This window comes from Brachyistius frenatus, unplaced genomic scaffold, assembly GCF_029030835.1.
Source record: "Brachyistius frenatus isolate BFR_SWC_R1_liver_20210118 unplaced genomic scaffold, ASM2903083v1 Contig_117, whole genome shotgun sequence".
Taxonomy (NCBI): Eukaryota; Metazoa; Chordata; class Actinopteri; family Embiotocidae; genus Brachyistius; species Brachyistius frenatus.
Window position 1 is genome coordinate 41,612 of NW_027210716.1, and position 12,748 is coordinate 54,359.

The following is a 12,748-nucleotide window of genomic DNA, read 5'->3' on the forward strand; positions in this document are numbered from 1 at the left end:
ATGCCAAACCTTTTTTTTTTTTTATCTTTAAAAAAAACAAACGACTAAATTGAAGATACAATATTTTGTATTCTCTCTGTTCCACTTAGTTATTTCTATAGAGCATATGCATCTAATGCATCAAAACTAATTATGGATCAGCATTTTCATTTAACCGTGTGAATATAACTCTCTAAATGAAAGGACGAATCACAGCTTCCTCACAGCACCAGATGTTATAAGTCTGCCCTCTAGATGGGGGCAGAGGGTAGAGTTAATATTGTGGGTATGGTTAAACATAGTGTTCATGGAAGTGCAGCAAGTACATAGAGTCAAACCACAGGGGATTAAGCAACATGAACAATGCCTTCTGAGACATTTCATTCGGGTGTATATGCTTCTTTACTTTGCTTTGTATATAATGCTAGAGGAGAAGTAACTGCGTGGGTGGAGTGCTGAGCATGAAGACCCACAGGCATTTTGACTTTTGACCTTTAAAACACACCAAAACCAGTGAGTATGTATTTTAAAACCTTCTGCTGCAGAATACAAAGCAAACACAACTTGCTCTAGGAACAAGATGCACATTTCATGTTGATCAACTGAAATACTGTATCTCAGTGTGTAATATTAAAGTCAGAGTATGTTTCTGTAAAATGTCCCGTGTCAATGATCCACTTGGTCAAAGTGATGACTCCCCTCACTGTCAAATCGTTTTCCGCTTTGTGTTCTCCACTAATGTTTAACTTAAGAAAACCTGCTTTACACGTATGTGTGGACACTAAAGTAACCTGATCACATCTGTCATGTTTTAGAGCCTGTATGATGTGTGGCCTCTCTGCCAGCACAACCACCTCACCTTTAACTCCTGAGTCACATTTCAAAGATTCCACAGAGTTATTATAAGACGAGCTCCGATCTTTCACCTCTCACACTCAAAAACACCACAGTGCACGATTCACAGGAGCTCAGTATCCCGTTCACGGTGCAATTATTTGGGTTCTTTCCCTCTCTGTTGACTCTGGTGTAAATACTGCTCACAGCTGGGGAGTTTTCACACTGCTGCAGCTGTGGAAAATGTTTGTCCCTTCTTGGAGAGTCTTTAACCAGCTGCTGCAGTTTGAACTCTGTGGGGTAAAGAAAGTGTGCAGAGGGAGTCTTCAGCAGGTCATTCAAGTGTGGCAACACCTTCTGTTTTTAATAAAACACCCAGGGAAATGATAAAGAACTTTTTAAACTCACCTTTCATAAGCACATTTAGACAAAGTGTAAAAATCTGCCAGAGGCATCTAATAATTTGCGAGCCGTGAGATAAAAATATCAAGTTTTTGCTTCACAAAATAATGTTCTTTGTTGCCCAGCTGTAATTGTAAATAAGATACAATCTGAAATTTAAAGCAGATGAACTATTAATGGTAAATAATATGACGATGTAGAAACAAATGTCCCACCTAATAACAGAATATGTACTAGTACACTCTCCGACACCTGTCAAATTTATCTGCAAAAGTTGTCTTTGCAATAAAATGTTTTATGTTGCTCATGTTTCCTCATATTTTCATATACCAGCTCACTGCAAAGGACTAACATGGCGCTACTTCTTTAAATAGCATGGGATGGTTTCCGCTGAGGAATGTGTGCTCTGAATAATGAAAGTGGTTTGCATTTTTGTCTCATTGCTGTTAGACTAAAAAGCTCAACACCCCTGCCGGTTCCCCTCTTAAAAAATGTGCCAAAGGTCAGTTTATGAAGCACAGGTGTCAGAGTGCAACGTCCTAGCACTGAAAACAACAGCTTACACTCCCAGTGCTTCCAAAACTACAGTTATTTATTCAGATTTGTCCTTCATGTAGAAAGAAACACTTTGTACACGTTTACATTTTCCATTTGAGACTTTCCAAACAAACTATAAATGCTCGGTTGCATATATCAAAGCTGACTACTTTACATTCACTAGATATGTTTCAGCTAAGACAGAGGGAGAAGGGAGAAGGGTTTCAATATTTAAAAAGTGGAAAATGATGCCATAAATACATTAACAACAAGCTTGTCCTCATAAAACGCTACAAAAAAAATAAAAAATAAAAAAAGGAAACATGGAGAGAAGTCAGTCCTGTTAAATATTCAGCCACTGCCCATTCAGGTCTGTGCTGAGAGCTGTCCTGTTTCTCTCTAACAATGGAAGATCCAGGTCAATGTGCAGTGGAAACGTCCAGCATCTGCTGCCTGTCCAGAAAACTCACTGTGCTTTCGCTTTGCCACCTCGCCTCCTGATACCAGCAGGGCTGAGGGACCCACTGGCTGCATGGGAGGGGGGCATTCTATTCATATAGCCCTGGCCTAAATCAGACCTTCACAACCTGTCTAAAAATAACAGAGAGAGCAAAGACAGCAGGAGAAACTGAGAGACAGGGTCTGTGCTCACATACACAGTGGCCGTGTGCAGACTGAAGAAAAGTCTGTGCGTGTTTATTTGTGTTTATTTGTGTTTCTCCGGGTGTTGACAGACTCAGTACATTGCATCCTCGTATATGTCCGTCCGCAGGCAGAAGAGGATCCCTCCACCCAGCATGAAGATGGTGGCTCCCCAGCCGAGCCCGTAGCCCCAGTTGAACTCGTGATAGGTCTGCAGAACCGTTCCGTCGATGAACTTGATCGGGTAGAGGACCAGAGCGCAGGCCTGCAGAACCACTGCAACCAGACAGACAATCATGAGATGTTGTTTCTACACATTTAAAATGATATAGGCAGCATTGCCCTTCACCTCTGAGAGTTTTTCATTCTTTTAACTTGGTGATGTGCTGATTTTTCTTACAGGACAGTGAACTGAATATATTTGAGGTTCAAACTGGTGGCAAGACAAGAAAGCAATTTAAAGACATCCTCTTGGTGTTTAGGAACTTGAGATTGGCATGTTTCTTTCTTCTCTGACCAAACCATTAATCAACTAACTGAGAAAACAATATGTAGATTAATCAATGCAGAAAATAATCCAGCATTACCACTATCATCACACCACTACAGCACTCTTACAAACACTCACAAAATGTTATAAATCACACTCTTATCTCAAATAATACTACTACAGTATTTGTATTACTTAAAGTCATGATAAAAAAAAATTAAAAAAAATATACATATATTTTTTTTTTTCCATATTGGTATTTTTCTATATATATATATAAAACTGTGATCTGCCTATGCTAATATAAAAACAGGTACTTTTAATAAGTACGCAGTAAATTAAATTTCTGAGTTTTATCTTTCCTTAATACGTAAAGTCCTCTGTTTAAATTTAATGGATTTTGAAATTCTGTTTTACTCCTATTCTGGTCCTGCCTCTATGAAAACTCCTCTTCATATTGGTATTTTTCTCTTTGTTCATTAAGATGTATTATTTTTCATCTTCCCACCCTCATTATTTCTTTTGTCTAGCTCTGAATTTAATCATTCTTTTCAGAGTTAATCCTTCTTTTGATGCATTCTTTGTATTTCTTCTCACTCTACTTGTTTCACTCCATAACAAGCAACATATTTGTACTTTCAGTGACTTCAAACCATTTAGATTGTAAAACTTCATGATGATCCAAGTCAAAAACATGAGACATTAATGGCCTCACTTGGGGTTAAAACACAGATCTGACAGCTAACACGCGGATGCGAAGGCAGAAAGTTGACACTATGGCTGGAGACAAGAAGTGAAGAGGAGGGGATGTTTTCAGTGTCAGATGCAGCCGACAGTCACTGAAAACATCCCCTCCTCTTCACTTCTTGTCCTTTAACATCTATCTATCTATCTATCTATCTATCTATCTATCTATCTATCTATCTATCTATCTATCTATCTATCTATCTATCTATCTATCTATCTATCTATCTATCTATCTATCTATCTATCTATCTATCTATCTATCTATCTATCTATCTATCTATCTATCTATCTCTTCAAATATAAAGAAATAAGCGAGGACCAAAACTGCATCTGACATCTCCTTAAAAAGACATACATGCTTTGCCTGACCCGCCTCTCTGAGGGTTTGCTTTGTGGAAAGTGAGTGCTTTCTGAAGTGGCCTTGCTTTTGTTCCCTGCCAGTGATTTTAACAGTAAAATCTGTGCAGTTCCTGTATTTCGTGACGTGTGAAAAAACTTCAAACAATTGTCATAACTCTATGAATCTCTGAAAAGAAATGGTGTTGTCGCTGTGAATAATTTTTCCTTTACATCATTCCGGACCATGAACTCCTGGCGCGTACGATCAAAGGCGCACTGCGGTTTACTCTCACACCGACAGCTTCAGTTCCTTTCCATGCATGCCAGTTGACTCTTGAGGAAAGGACTTTGTCTAACTATATCCTCCACCTCCCTTCCTACAGGATAGAGCAGTGGGTGTGCAGGAGGAGTGAAGGCAGCCTGCGAGACTGTGGCGGCGTTGATGGAGCCCAGACCGAGCTTACAGCCTGCTGAGGTCATATTTCTGGACAGAAAATAAATACCACGCAGTCACGGCCCTGCCAAAGGGCATTTAACAGTGCGGCCCTTCTGCTGCTGCTCTGCCGAGGACTGTATAGAGACCTTATTCTTGCAAGGCTCTTAAAGCAATTACACACAGGAAAGGATAACACAGCATTCCCACGCTTTTCAGTAAATGGCTAACAGTCAAAGGCACGGCCATGAAGACAGTGATCCTTTGTGACGGCTGTTTTTACAGACAGAACAAGACAAAAATCCCTCATAGTTACCCTTAAATATGCATTAATGGTAGACTGACTTTACCAGTAACAAATGCTATTTGTACTGAAGACAGAAAGCTGAGTTCTTATGAGGGTTTTCAAATAATCTTAATAATGTCTTTCCACAAATCATGGGTTTGAAACAATGGAAACACCAGCAGGAGTCGGGGGCTGAGTGAGATAAACATTATTTCGTTTGACATTGTTATCTTCTACCTTCATTGTACACTGTTTGTATTTTGACACTGATGTTTTAATGAGGTTGTTTTTTGTGTTTATTTTCATATTTCCTATCCTCTCGTTGTTTTCAGTGTTTGTAAAGTGAATCGGGACCTCGTTTAATAGATAAAACTGAATTGAATTAAATTAAACATTTGACATCACTTTCTGGCCGAGAGTTTCAGTTAATGTGAAGATTAATGCCACTCCTTCGTCTATCTTTTTAATATGAAGCTACAGTCTGCAGTCGCTTTGGTTAGCTAAGCACAAAAACTGTAGACAAGAGGAAACCGTGAGCCTGTCACTGTCTAAAGGTAACAAAACCCAAGTACCAGCTCATCTAAAGCTCACAAATGATCATATCTTGTTTGATTAATCTGGACAAGAAACTTGAAGTGGTGGTTTTAGGGGGAGTTCTATTATTTAGAGCTGTGTTTCCCCTCTTTTTCTAGTCTTCTTCAAGTATCATGTAATGGATTTGTCAAAATGTCAAACTGTTCCTTTAAATTTGGTCCACAAGCACAATGTTAAACTGCATAACAGGATGTCTGTTTCTTATATAATCTAATTTTATTTTGGAAACTGGCAAAAGTGGTACGGAGCATGAGACAGCAAATTTCTGGAGTGAAATATCCTGGAGTTAAACAAAGAGTTGGATTTTGGGAGTTTATTTTCTAAATTAGACTACAGTTTGTGTTCAGGGACGCTCTTTGGTGGGGTAATATTTTGGGGTTCAGTCGCTGAGTGTTGAGGAACATGATTCAACACTACTCCCGGTGTTTACTTCGCAGCTTTGTTGCCGTATTAACATTTCCCAGCATGCCTTAGTTATTTCTTTGTAACTTTTGAGAATAAAGCAACCAAATTAAATCTAAGTGATGGGCAGAAATTATATTTTGTTTTGTTAAAACATGCTGTTTATTGATATTTCAATGAAGACATAATGATAAATGAAATGGGGCTATCATTCAAAAGTTCAAAGTGTACAAGGTAGGAACGTAACATATATACCAATCACAGTCACAATAATTCATAGATTATTTTAAAACTTGTTACACAAAGTTTTCATGCAGCATTAATTATTGCACACTGCATATTATCACACAGCATATATTTGTTAAATATAAATATGTGATGAATATGTTGTTATCTAGTAGTCAGTCTCACCTAAAACCTTTGAAATGTGATGACATTTTTGACTTTAAATGAATGTCAAATAATTCAGCTTTTAAGTGTTGACTGTTAACATTGTAAAAAAGTTCCCATTCAAACAACTCAAGGTCAAAGTAAAATTTTACTCTTCACGGGAGCTGAGTTTTAACTCCCAAAGAGTTCAGGTTGAACTCAAAGTGTTAACAATCAACTCCTAGAAAAGAGTTCCTTTCACTCTGTTTGAGAGTGTATTCGATGGTCTCACATGTACAAGCAAAAAAGTGTTGATTTGAACTCAGAGAGTTTATTCCAAAGACGTGAATTTGCTGTGAAGTGGTTGGTGTTTCATCACTGCTGTTAAACAGAGAGTCAGTTATTAAAATGCCTTTATGGAACAATATGTCTTCACAATTCATTTTAATTATATGTTTTATAGATAGATCCTCCCACATCAGTGTCAAGACTTGGTTTCACCCTATAAAAGAGCCTTCTGACAAAACAGTCCAACTCTGAGGCAGAGCTGGGCGAGGACTCTGTGGTGGCTTTATTTTTTTTTCCCCCTCGGTGACTTCACTTTGTTGGGAAGTCAAATTCTGCGGCTGCCTTTTCTTGGCCAAGTGAGCCGGCAGCTCTCCAGACTCCACACCACAGAAAAAATGAGCTCAACCAGCGAGCCTTATTCAGTTGTGTCTTTCCTTCTGCATGCCTCTATTCAATGTGAGCACGTCTATATGGAAACTATTGTGGTTTTGGGGAATGCATACCGCCTTTAAAAGGGGTATTGCTTATTTTACATTTGAACTCTATTTGCGTTTAATTTTATGCAGTTCATCTGTTGTCATGCATCTCATTTCTTTTCTATATTTTTAAATGTGCCTTTATATCTGTTTTTATGTCAAACACCGCATGTTATTCTCTTGCTTTAAGCACTTTGAGCTGCATTTCCTGTATGAAAGGTGTTATACAAATAAAGTTTATTATTATTATTATTATTATTATTATTATGTATTATCTGTGTTTCTAACTGCACGTTGCTGTGATGTGCTGGAACACTGCATACATATAAAGGGTTTGGAAGTGCAGCTGCTTGAAGATGTTGTGTGTGAAAGGTGACGTACCTGCAGTGAAGAGGAACACGGCCACGGTGCGGTAGTGTTGTCTCTGCGTCCCCCGGCAGAGGGAAATGAGGGCCACCAGAAAGGCCACCAGAGTTGCCACTGCACCGGCTCCCAGCAGCACCAGGGTGGCAATCTGCCAGTCTGCAGGACGGGACACGCGCAGGTTTTTAGAGAGGAGCATCCCGCTCAACAACAAAAGCTCGATTCACCGGACAACACCGTTGAATTGAACCGCTGTGTTGACAAACACAAAACAAGAGCTAATCCTACAGAGAGGAGCGAGTGGAGCAGAATGGCCTGCATGAGGGACGGGCTTCATCAGGGATACAAGGAACAGGAACCTGATTCAGAGGCCACAGTAAATAGATTTAATGTGAAAAATGTGCCTGAATCACATGTTATTGCAAGCTAGAAATCTCTATATTTCTGAGCATCTGCACAAGTTGACATATAAGGTGGATATTTTCTGATTTTATTTTTGTCCTGTATTTTTGTCCCTGGTTACATTATTTTCTTGAGTTTCATCAGTATTTCTTGATACATTCTCAATTATTTATTGTATTTCTATTTATTTCGACCGAAAACAAAAGTATACATAAATTGTTGCCTATTCATTGCTTTGCAGATAAAATACACATGTTAGTGTTTAGCCCTGTCTCCTTGGAGGTTTTGGCACGAGAAGCCAGAGTTTCTGTTTGTGCCCTTTCCATCTTCTTTCAGCCAGCATGGCTTCTTAACACCACATTTATTCTATTTGTTCCAAACAAAACTGCAGTAGCTCCTGCTGGAAAAGTAAAAACTCATTACTTACTGGGCGTCAGGGGATTGTTCTCTGGAAAGACCTCCACAGCACCAGGTTGTTAAAGGAGCCCTTTTTTTTTTCTTCTTGTAACTGAGCTTAACTCTCTTTTCAGTAAAGTGTTGATGCAGAGTCTGAAAGCAGCAATGTATTCAGCAGAAAATGTTTTAGTCCTCCGTTGGAGCCTGCATTGTGTTTTCCCTCTTTGATGTCCCACTTGTCACTGTCTGAAGAAAGCTGAGCTTCAGAAGATTCGGCTCAAAAGGAGAATTTGCACTTGGTGAAGTTAACAAGCTCAGGGAACAATTTTCCCTGGGTGTGTCTCTCTAAACTCGGGGTTCATTTGTCTTCATGATGGTTAAAAAAAAAGGAATATTTCCCCTCTGACATCTGAACTCAATTTGATCCAGCCTTCAGGAAATATTTTTACCTCCCATCTTTAGTCCATTATGTAGTTTTAGTGTTCTCACATCACAAGTATATTTTTCAATCAGGCTCTGGTTGCAGGTCATAATACTGTTTTTACTATTTTGGTCACCTGTATGTCATTCTGTATTGTTACTGTGTTCTCTAAATGACGTCACTCCAAAGATACACTGGAATTCAAAACTCTTGGGATAGGAATATGTGCATGATCAGTCTAGTCTGCTTTGCCTTTTGGGCGAACTGCACCTTTAACCTCAACGCACCCCTCCACTGTTGTTTTAATGAGCTCTGCACACACTCAAAGCAACGAGCCCGCCTCCTATTCACCACAACACATTCCACACTATGAGAGCGGTCAGTCACACCACAGCTGTGTGTCCCTCCGGGCAAATGTGTGTCTGTGACGGCGGTAAAACTGCCCCGACAGTCACTCAGTCCTGTTTCAATTTATAAACAAATCGAAGATATTTGATATGCTTTGGGGAAGCATTTATATGACTCTTAAATTCACATTCCATTTGACAAAGTTAGCTTTTAGCCCTTTAGGGTTTTTATGACTATTTTAACAATCGACAACGGTGTGTTTTTGGAAGATGAAGCAGCCAAACGCTCCAAAGTCTGGTGCATTCAATGTGGATTTGCTTCCCTGGTGAGGAGAGGCAGGGGACAGGAGAGGGGGGGGGGGGACGGACGGACACTGCTGTCATGGCTTCTCTGCTTGACAAAAGACACCCCAGTGGGCCCGGTGAGGTTGATGATGAGGAAGATGCTGAATGTCTCTCTCGAAACCCAGTCAAATCCTTCTGGTTGTTGGAGTGAGTTAACTCTTTGTCTGACAAACGGATTATGTTTAACATGTGATCTTTTTTTTTTCTTTCTCCTGTTAATTCCTTAACATAGAAAATTGCTACATTGAAGTGCCCAAGAAATGACGTTGAACCATGAAGCATTCAAATATAAAATTCACCAGTTCTTTGTTAACTGATTTATCATTCAGCATGATCACAAAAATCAACATGGTTTAAATTAAAGCGCAATCTGCTCATAAATAAGTAGAGCCTTGCCTGATAAGCTGGGTATCACAATGTGTATCATACTGTGACACCGTGTCACTTCTTTGGTATGAACAGAGGAAATGTATCAGCAGCACAATAAAAACTGAAAGCCCCAGCTGCTGAACAACAAGCCAACTAAAACAAACTCAGCCTGGAGGATGATGACGGTCAGAGCTGCTAGTCCGGTGGACTGGACTGTTCAACAAATCCTCTTTGTTTGTTTCAAACCTGGGATGTGAAGCATAACACTGACACCGAAAACAAGTTACTGGTGAATCTTTGTGTAAAGATCTACAAGATAGTTACTACACATGACATTACCATACTGTAATTATACCATATCACTGGCAAAAGCTGTTCATTTCTTTAAAAAAAAAAAAAAAAAAACAAAACACACACACAAAAAAAACGTTCCTGTAGCACTACAACCTAGAGATGGCAATTTGTTTGCATCAATCTGCACTTTGCAACAACAGGTTAACATGATCTTTTAACTGTCTCCGTCTCCAAAATAACAACACCCTAACTCCAAGGACAGAAAGTTAAAACAACAACGCACTGTGAAAGAAACCAGAAGGTGCAAAAACAAACAAAACACGGGCTCCTACCAGATGTGAGGGTGGAAAAGCAGCTCCACTGAGCCTCCTCTGTCGGGTGCCTCGCCTCGGACTGGGAGCAGGACTCCCAGAGAGAAAGGGAGAAATGCTCTGCGGTGACCCAGGCTGGACTGAGCAGAGCCACCACGTCCAAACACAGCGCCAGAAAGACGCAGAGCAAAGCGATCAGCTTGAAGGGTCGGAACACATACACCTCGTTCACAGACATCTTCTCATCACAGGATACACGGCGGCGGCCGGTCGGTCACAGTCAAACGAGCTCGCTGGAGGTCCGTGTGCGTCCTCTCCCACCATAGCCCTCACTGCTTTGTGTGTGTCCAGCTGGGAGAGTTTAACAGGAGACATCCGGTTAGGTCGGGTTTTCAAAATAATCGTTTGCTGTGTGCCGAGCAACGTCATGAAGAAATAAATATTTCTTTTAGTTTTGTAAATGTTATGTTATGTTATGTTATGTTATGTTATGTTATGTTATGTTATGTTATGTTATGTTATGTTATGTTATGTTATGTTATGTTATGTTATGTTATGTTATGTTATGTTATGTTATGTTATGGCTTATTATATTAGGTTATAACATTGCTGCAACATTTCACTATTTTAAAAGCCCATTTAATATGTGCATTTAATATCATTACCAATATAATATTAAATTCATAGTAAGCTACATAACAATATTCCATTATTATTTATTTTTCTGATAACTGTTTCTACCGTAGACTTTGTGTGATTTAAGTTATTTAAATGCCCAAAAATCCAAACAAGTTTGCACAGTTTAACCTTGTAGTGTGTCAGTTCATTTGGTACACAGGAACCGCACTTCTACATTTTACTGTTTTGTGTACTGTGATTTTCTTTCTTTCTTTTTGCCATCTCTCTTTTTTCCATCTCCATATTAGAGATCCACATCTTGGAGGATCCATAATGGTTCCAACTGAAGTACATTAACCAGAGGGCACCGCCTCATGGTCACCTGTGCCCTCACCTGCCTACTTTTCTCAGTTGGCAGCAAGTAACTTCACATTAACCTTACAAAATGTTGTCCGGGCTCCACAAGGGCTCAAAGAAAACACAAAGATTGTCAAACAGTGACAAAGAAAAGTTTTGAAAGTCGAATTCACCAAAAACCAACCAGGACAAGGAGGCCGAGAGCACAAAGCTAACTTTTAGTTATGCAAATAATATAAGGTTATCATTAGCAAGGAAACCCTCTGCTACTGTTAGCTGACACAGCCAACTATGTATGTATGTGAACATCTTATTCCTTATAAATAACAGTAATGTTAAACTCAGTATGCATACAAAATAGCAGTATAGAGTGAAGATAAAGATGAAAACCTAATCAATCATAAATTAACAATATATTATATGTTCTTTATTCTCTTTCGTGTCAGATTCAAAGCAACTCCTATTTTTCACTGAAAAATAAAATTATTACAGATACTGACACCTCTTGTGTACCATCAGAAGGACAGTGATGCTCATACTTAAAAAAAAAAAAAAAAAACTTCTATGAATAGTGTGTAACACAAGCCAAAATATGAACTGCCCCTTTAGACAGAAAAACTGGGATTTAGAGCAGATGTTGTAATGCTTTAAAGATCCAGCAGGTGGCAGACATGTGACATTTGAATCCCCCTAAAATCCTATTTCTGATATTACTCATTATTCCCATGAGACTTAGATTTTTCTGTTTATTTGTAAAAGTTGACACTTCTTGTGCAGTATCAGGACTAGCAGCAACATTTCTATTGACATGTTGACCACAAAAATCCTGTGCTTGCAGAAAATTGGTGTGACATCATAACAGTAGAAATGCCTGTTAGGTTGTTGGTCTTTTCTCTTAATCCTGTTTTGGCTTCTTCACATAGCCTGTGTGGGCTGAGCTCAGATATTTTTTACCTCTTGTGGGAAATAACGCTTTGATGATCAATGCAAACACATATGAGTCTAATATCGCCCTCGAGCAGCTGGAGATTAAATAACACATCTAATAAATCCCTCAAATTAAATGACAAGTATAAAATCAGACTTGATGTGACTACATTGTGATTCTTTGGTTCTTCCTCAATCCATATTTCTTGTGAAATATTTCCATCTTCTGGTAAACCACAAAACTGCAGGTTATGAACTCTATGGCAGGACTTCAGTCCAGGAAGTTTCTCAGTGGGATAATTAAACATTCTTCTCTGTGCTGGGAAATTTATACAAATTTGGAGCTCTTCGAATCTTTTCACGAGCAGCTAATAATAACGGCTGGTGAACCGCTGTGACTGGCTTTGATACCGACCTTATTGATGAGAAAAGTTCAGCAAATACGGAAAATCTGCTGGAGGTGAGATGATAAAAATTTTCTTTCTGTAATCTATTATGTGGATTGTTTATGTTTTCAGCAATAGATTACTTCTAACCTGGTTATATGTTGCTGTTTTTTAGTGCTAGAACAATGGACATTCATGCTGCAATTGTTTCCACTGTTTGCCACCAACAACAGGCGATGACTCCTATATTAGGATGAGGATGACTCACATTGACCTGGTTTTGACCTGGATGGAGCTAAAGTTACTCATCTGCTACCTGACGCCACAAAAACATCTTTCTCCAATGAGTGGAGATGATAAAAGTCCCTCATGTACAGTAACATTTTCTAAGATA

General features: G+C 39.1%; 1 protein-coding gene across 1 annotated transcript; it reads right to left on the minus strand.

Annotated features, from left to right (window-relative positions):
- Positions 1 to 1,766: 1,766 nt before the first annotated feature.
- LOC138629546 (transmembrane protein 47-like) lies at positions 1,767 to 10,403 on the minus strand. The gene is made up of 3 exons (XM_069713309.1): positions 10,088 to 10,403; positions 7,200 to 7,340; positions 1,767 to 2,670 (listed from the first exon to the last, which is right to left on the minus strand). Exons 1-3 carry the CDS (start codon positions 10,302 to 10,304, stop codon positions 2,489 to 2,491), a joined length of 540 nt encoding a protein of 179 aa, XP_069569410.1. The 5' UTR covers positions 10,305 to 10,403; the 3' UTR covers positions 1,767 to 2,488.
- Between the last annotated feature and the right edge of the window lie 2,345 nt (positions 10,404 to 12,748).

Coding starts and splice junctions, on each gene's coding strand:
- LOC138629546 (XM_069713309.1), bottom strand. CDS start 10,304: ATGTCTGTGAACGAGGTGTATGTGTTCCGACCCTTCAAGCTGATCGCT. Junction 7,341..10,087: donor CTTTTCCACCCTCACATCTG/GTAGGAGCCCGT, acceptor CCCGTCCTGCAG/ACTGGCAGATTGCCACCCTG. Junction 2,671..7,199: donor CGTGTTCCTCTTCACTGCAG/GTACGTCACCTT, acceptor GTCTGGTTGCAG/TGGTTCTGCAGGCCTGCGCT.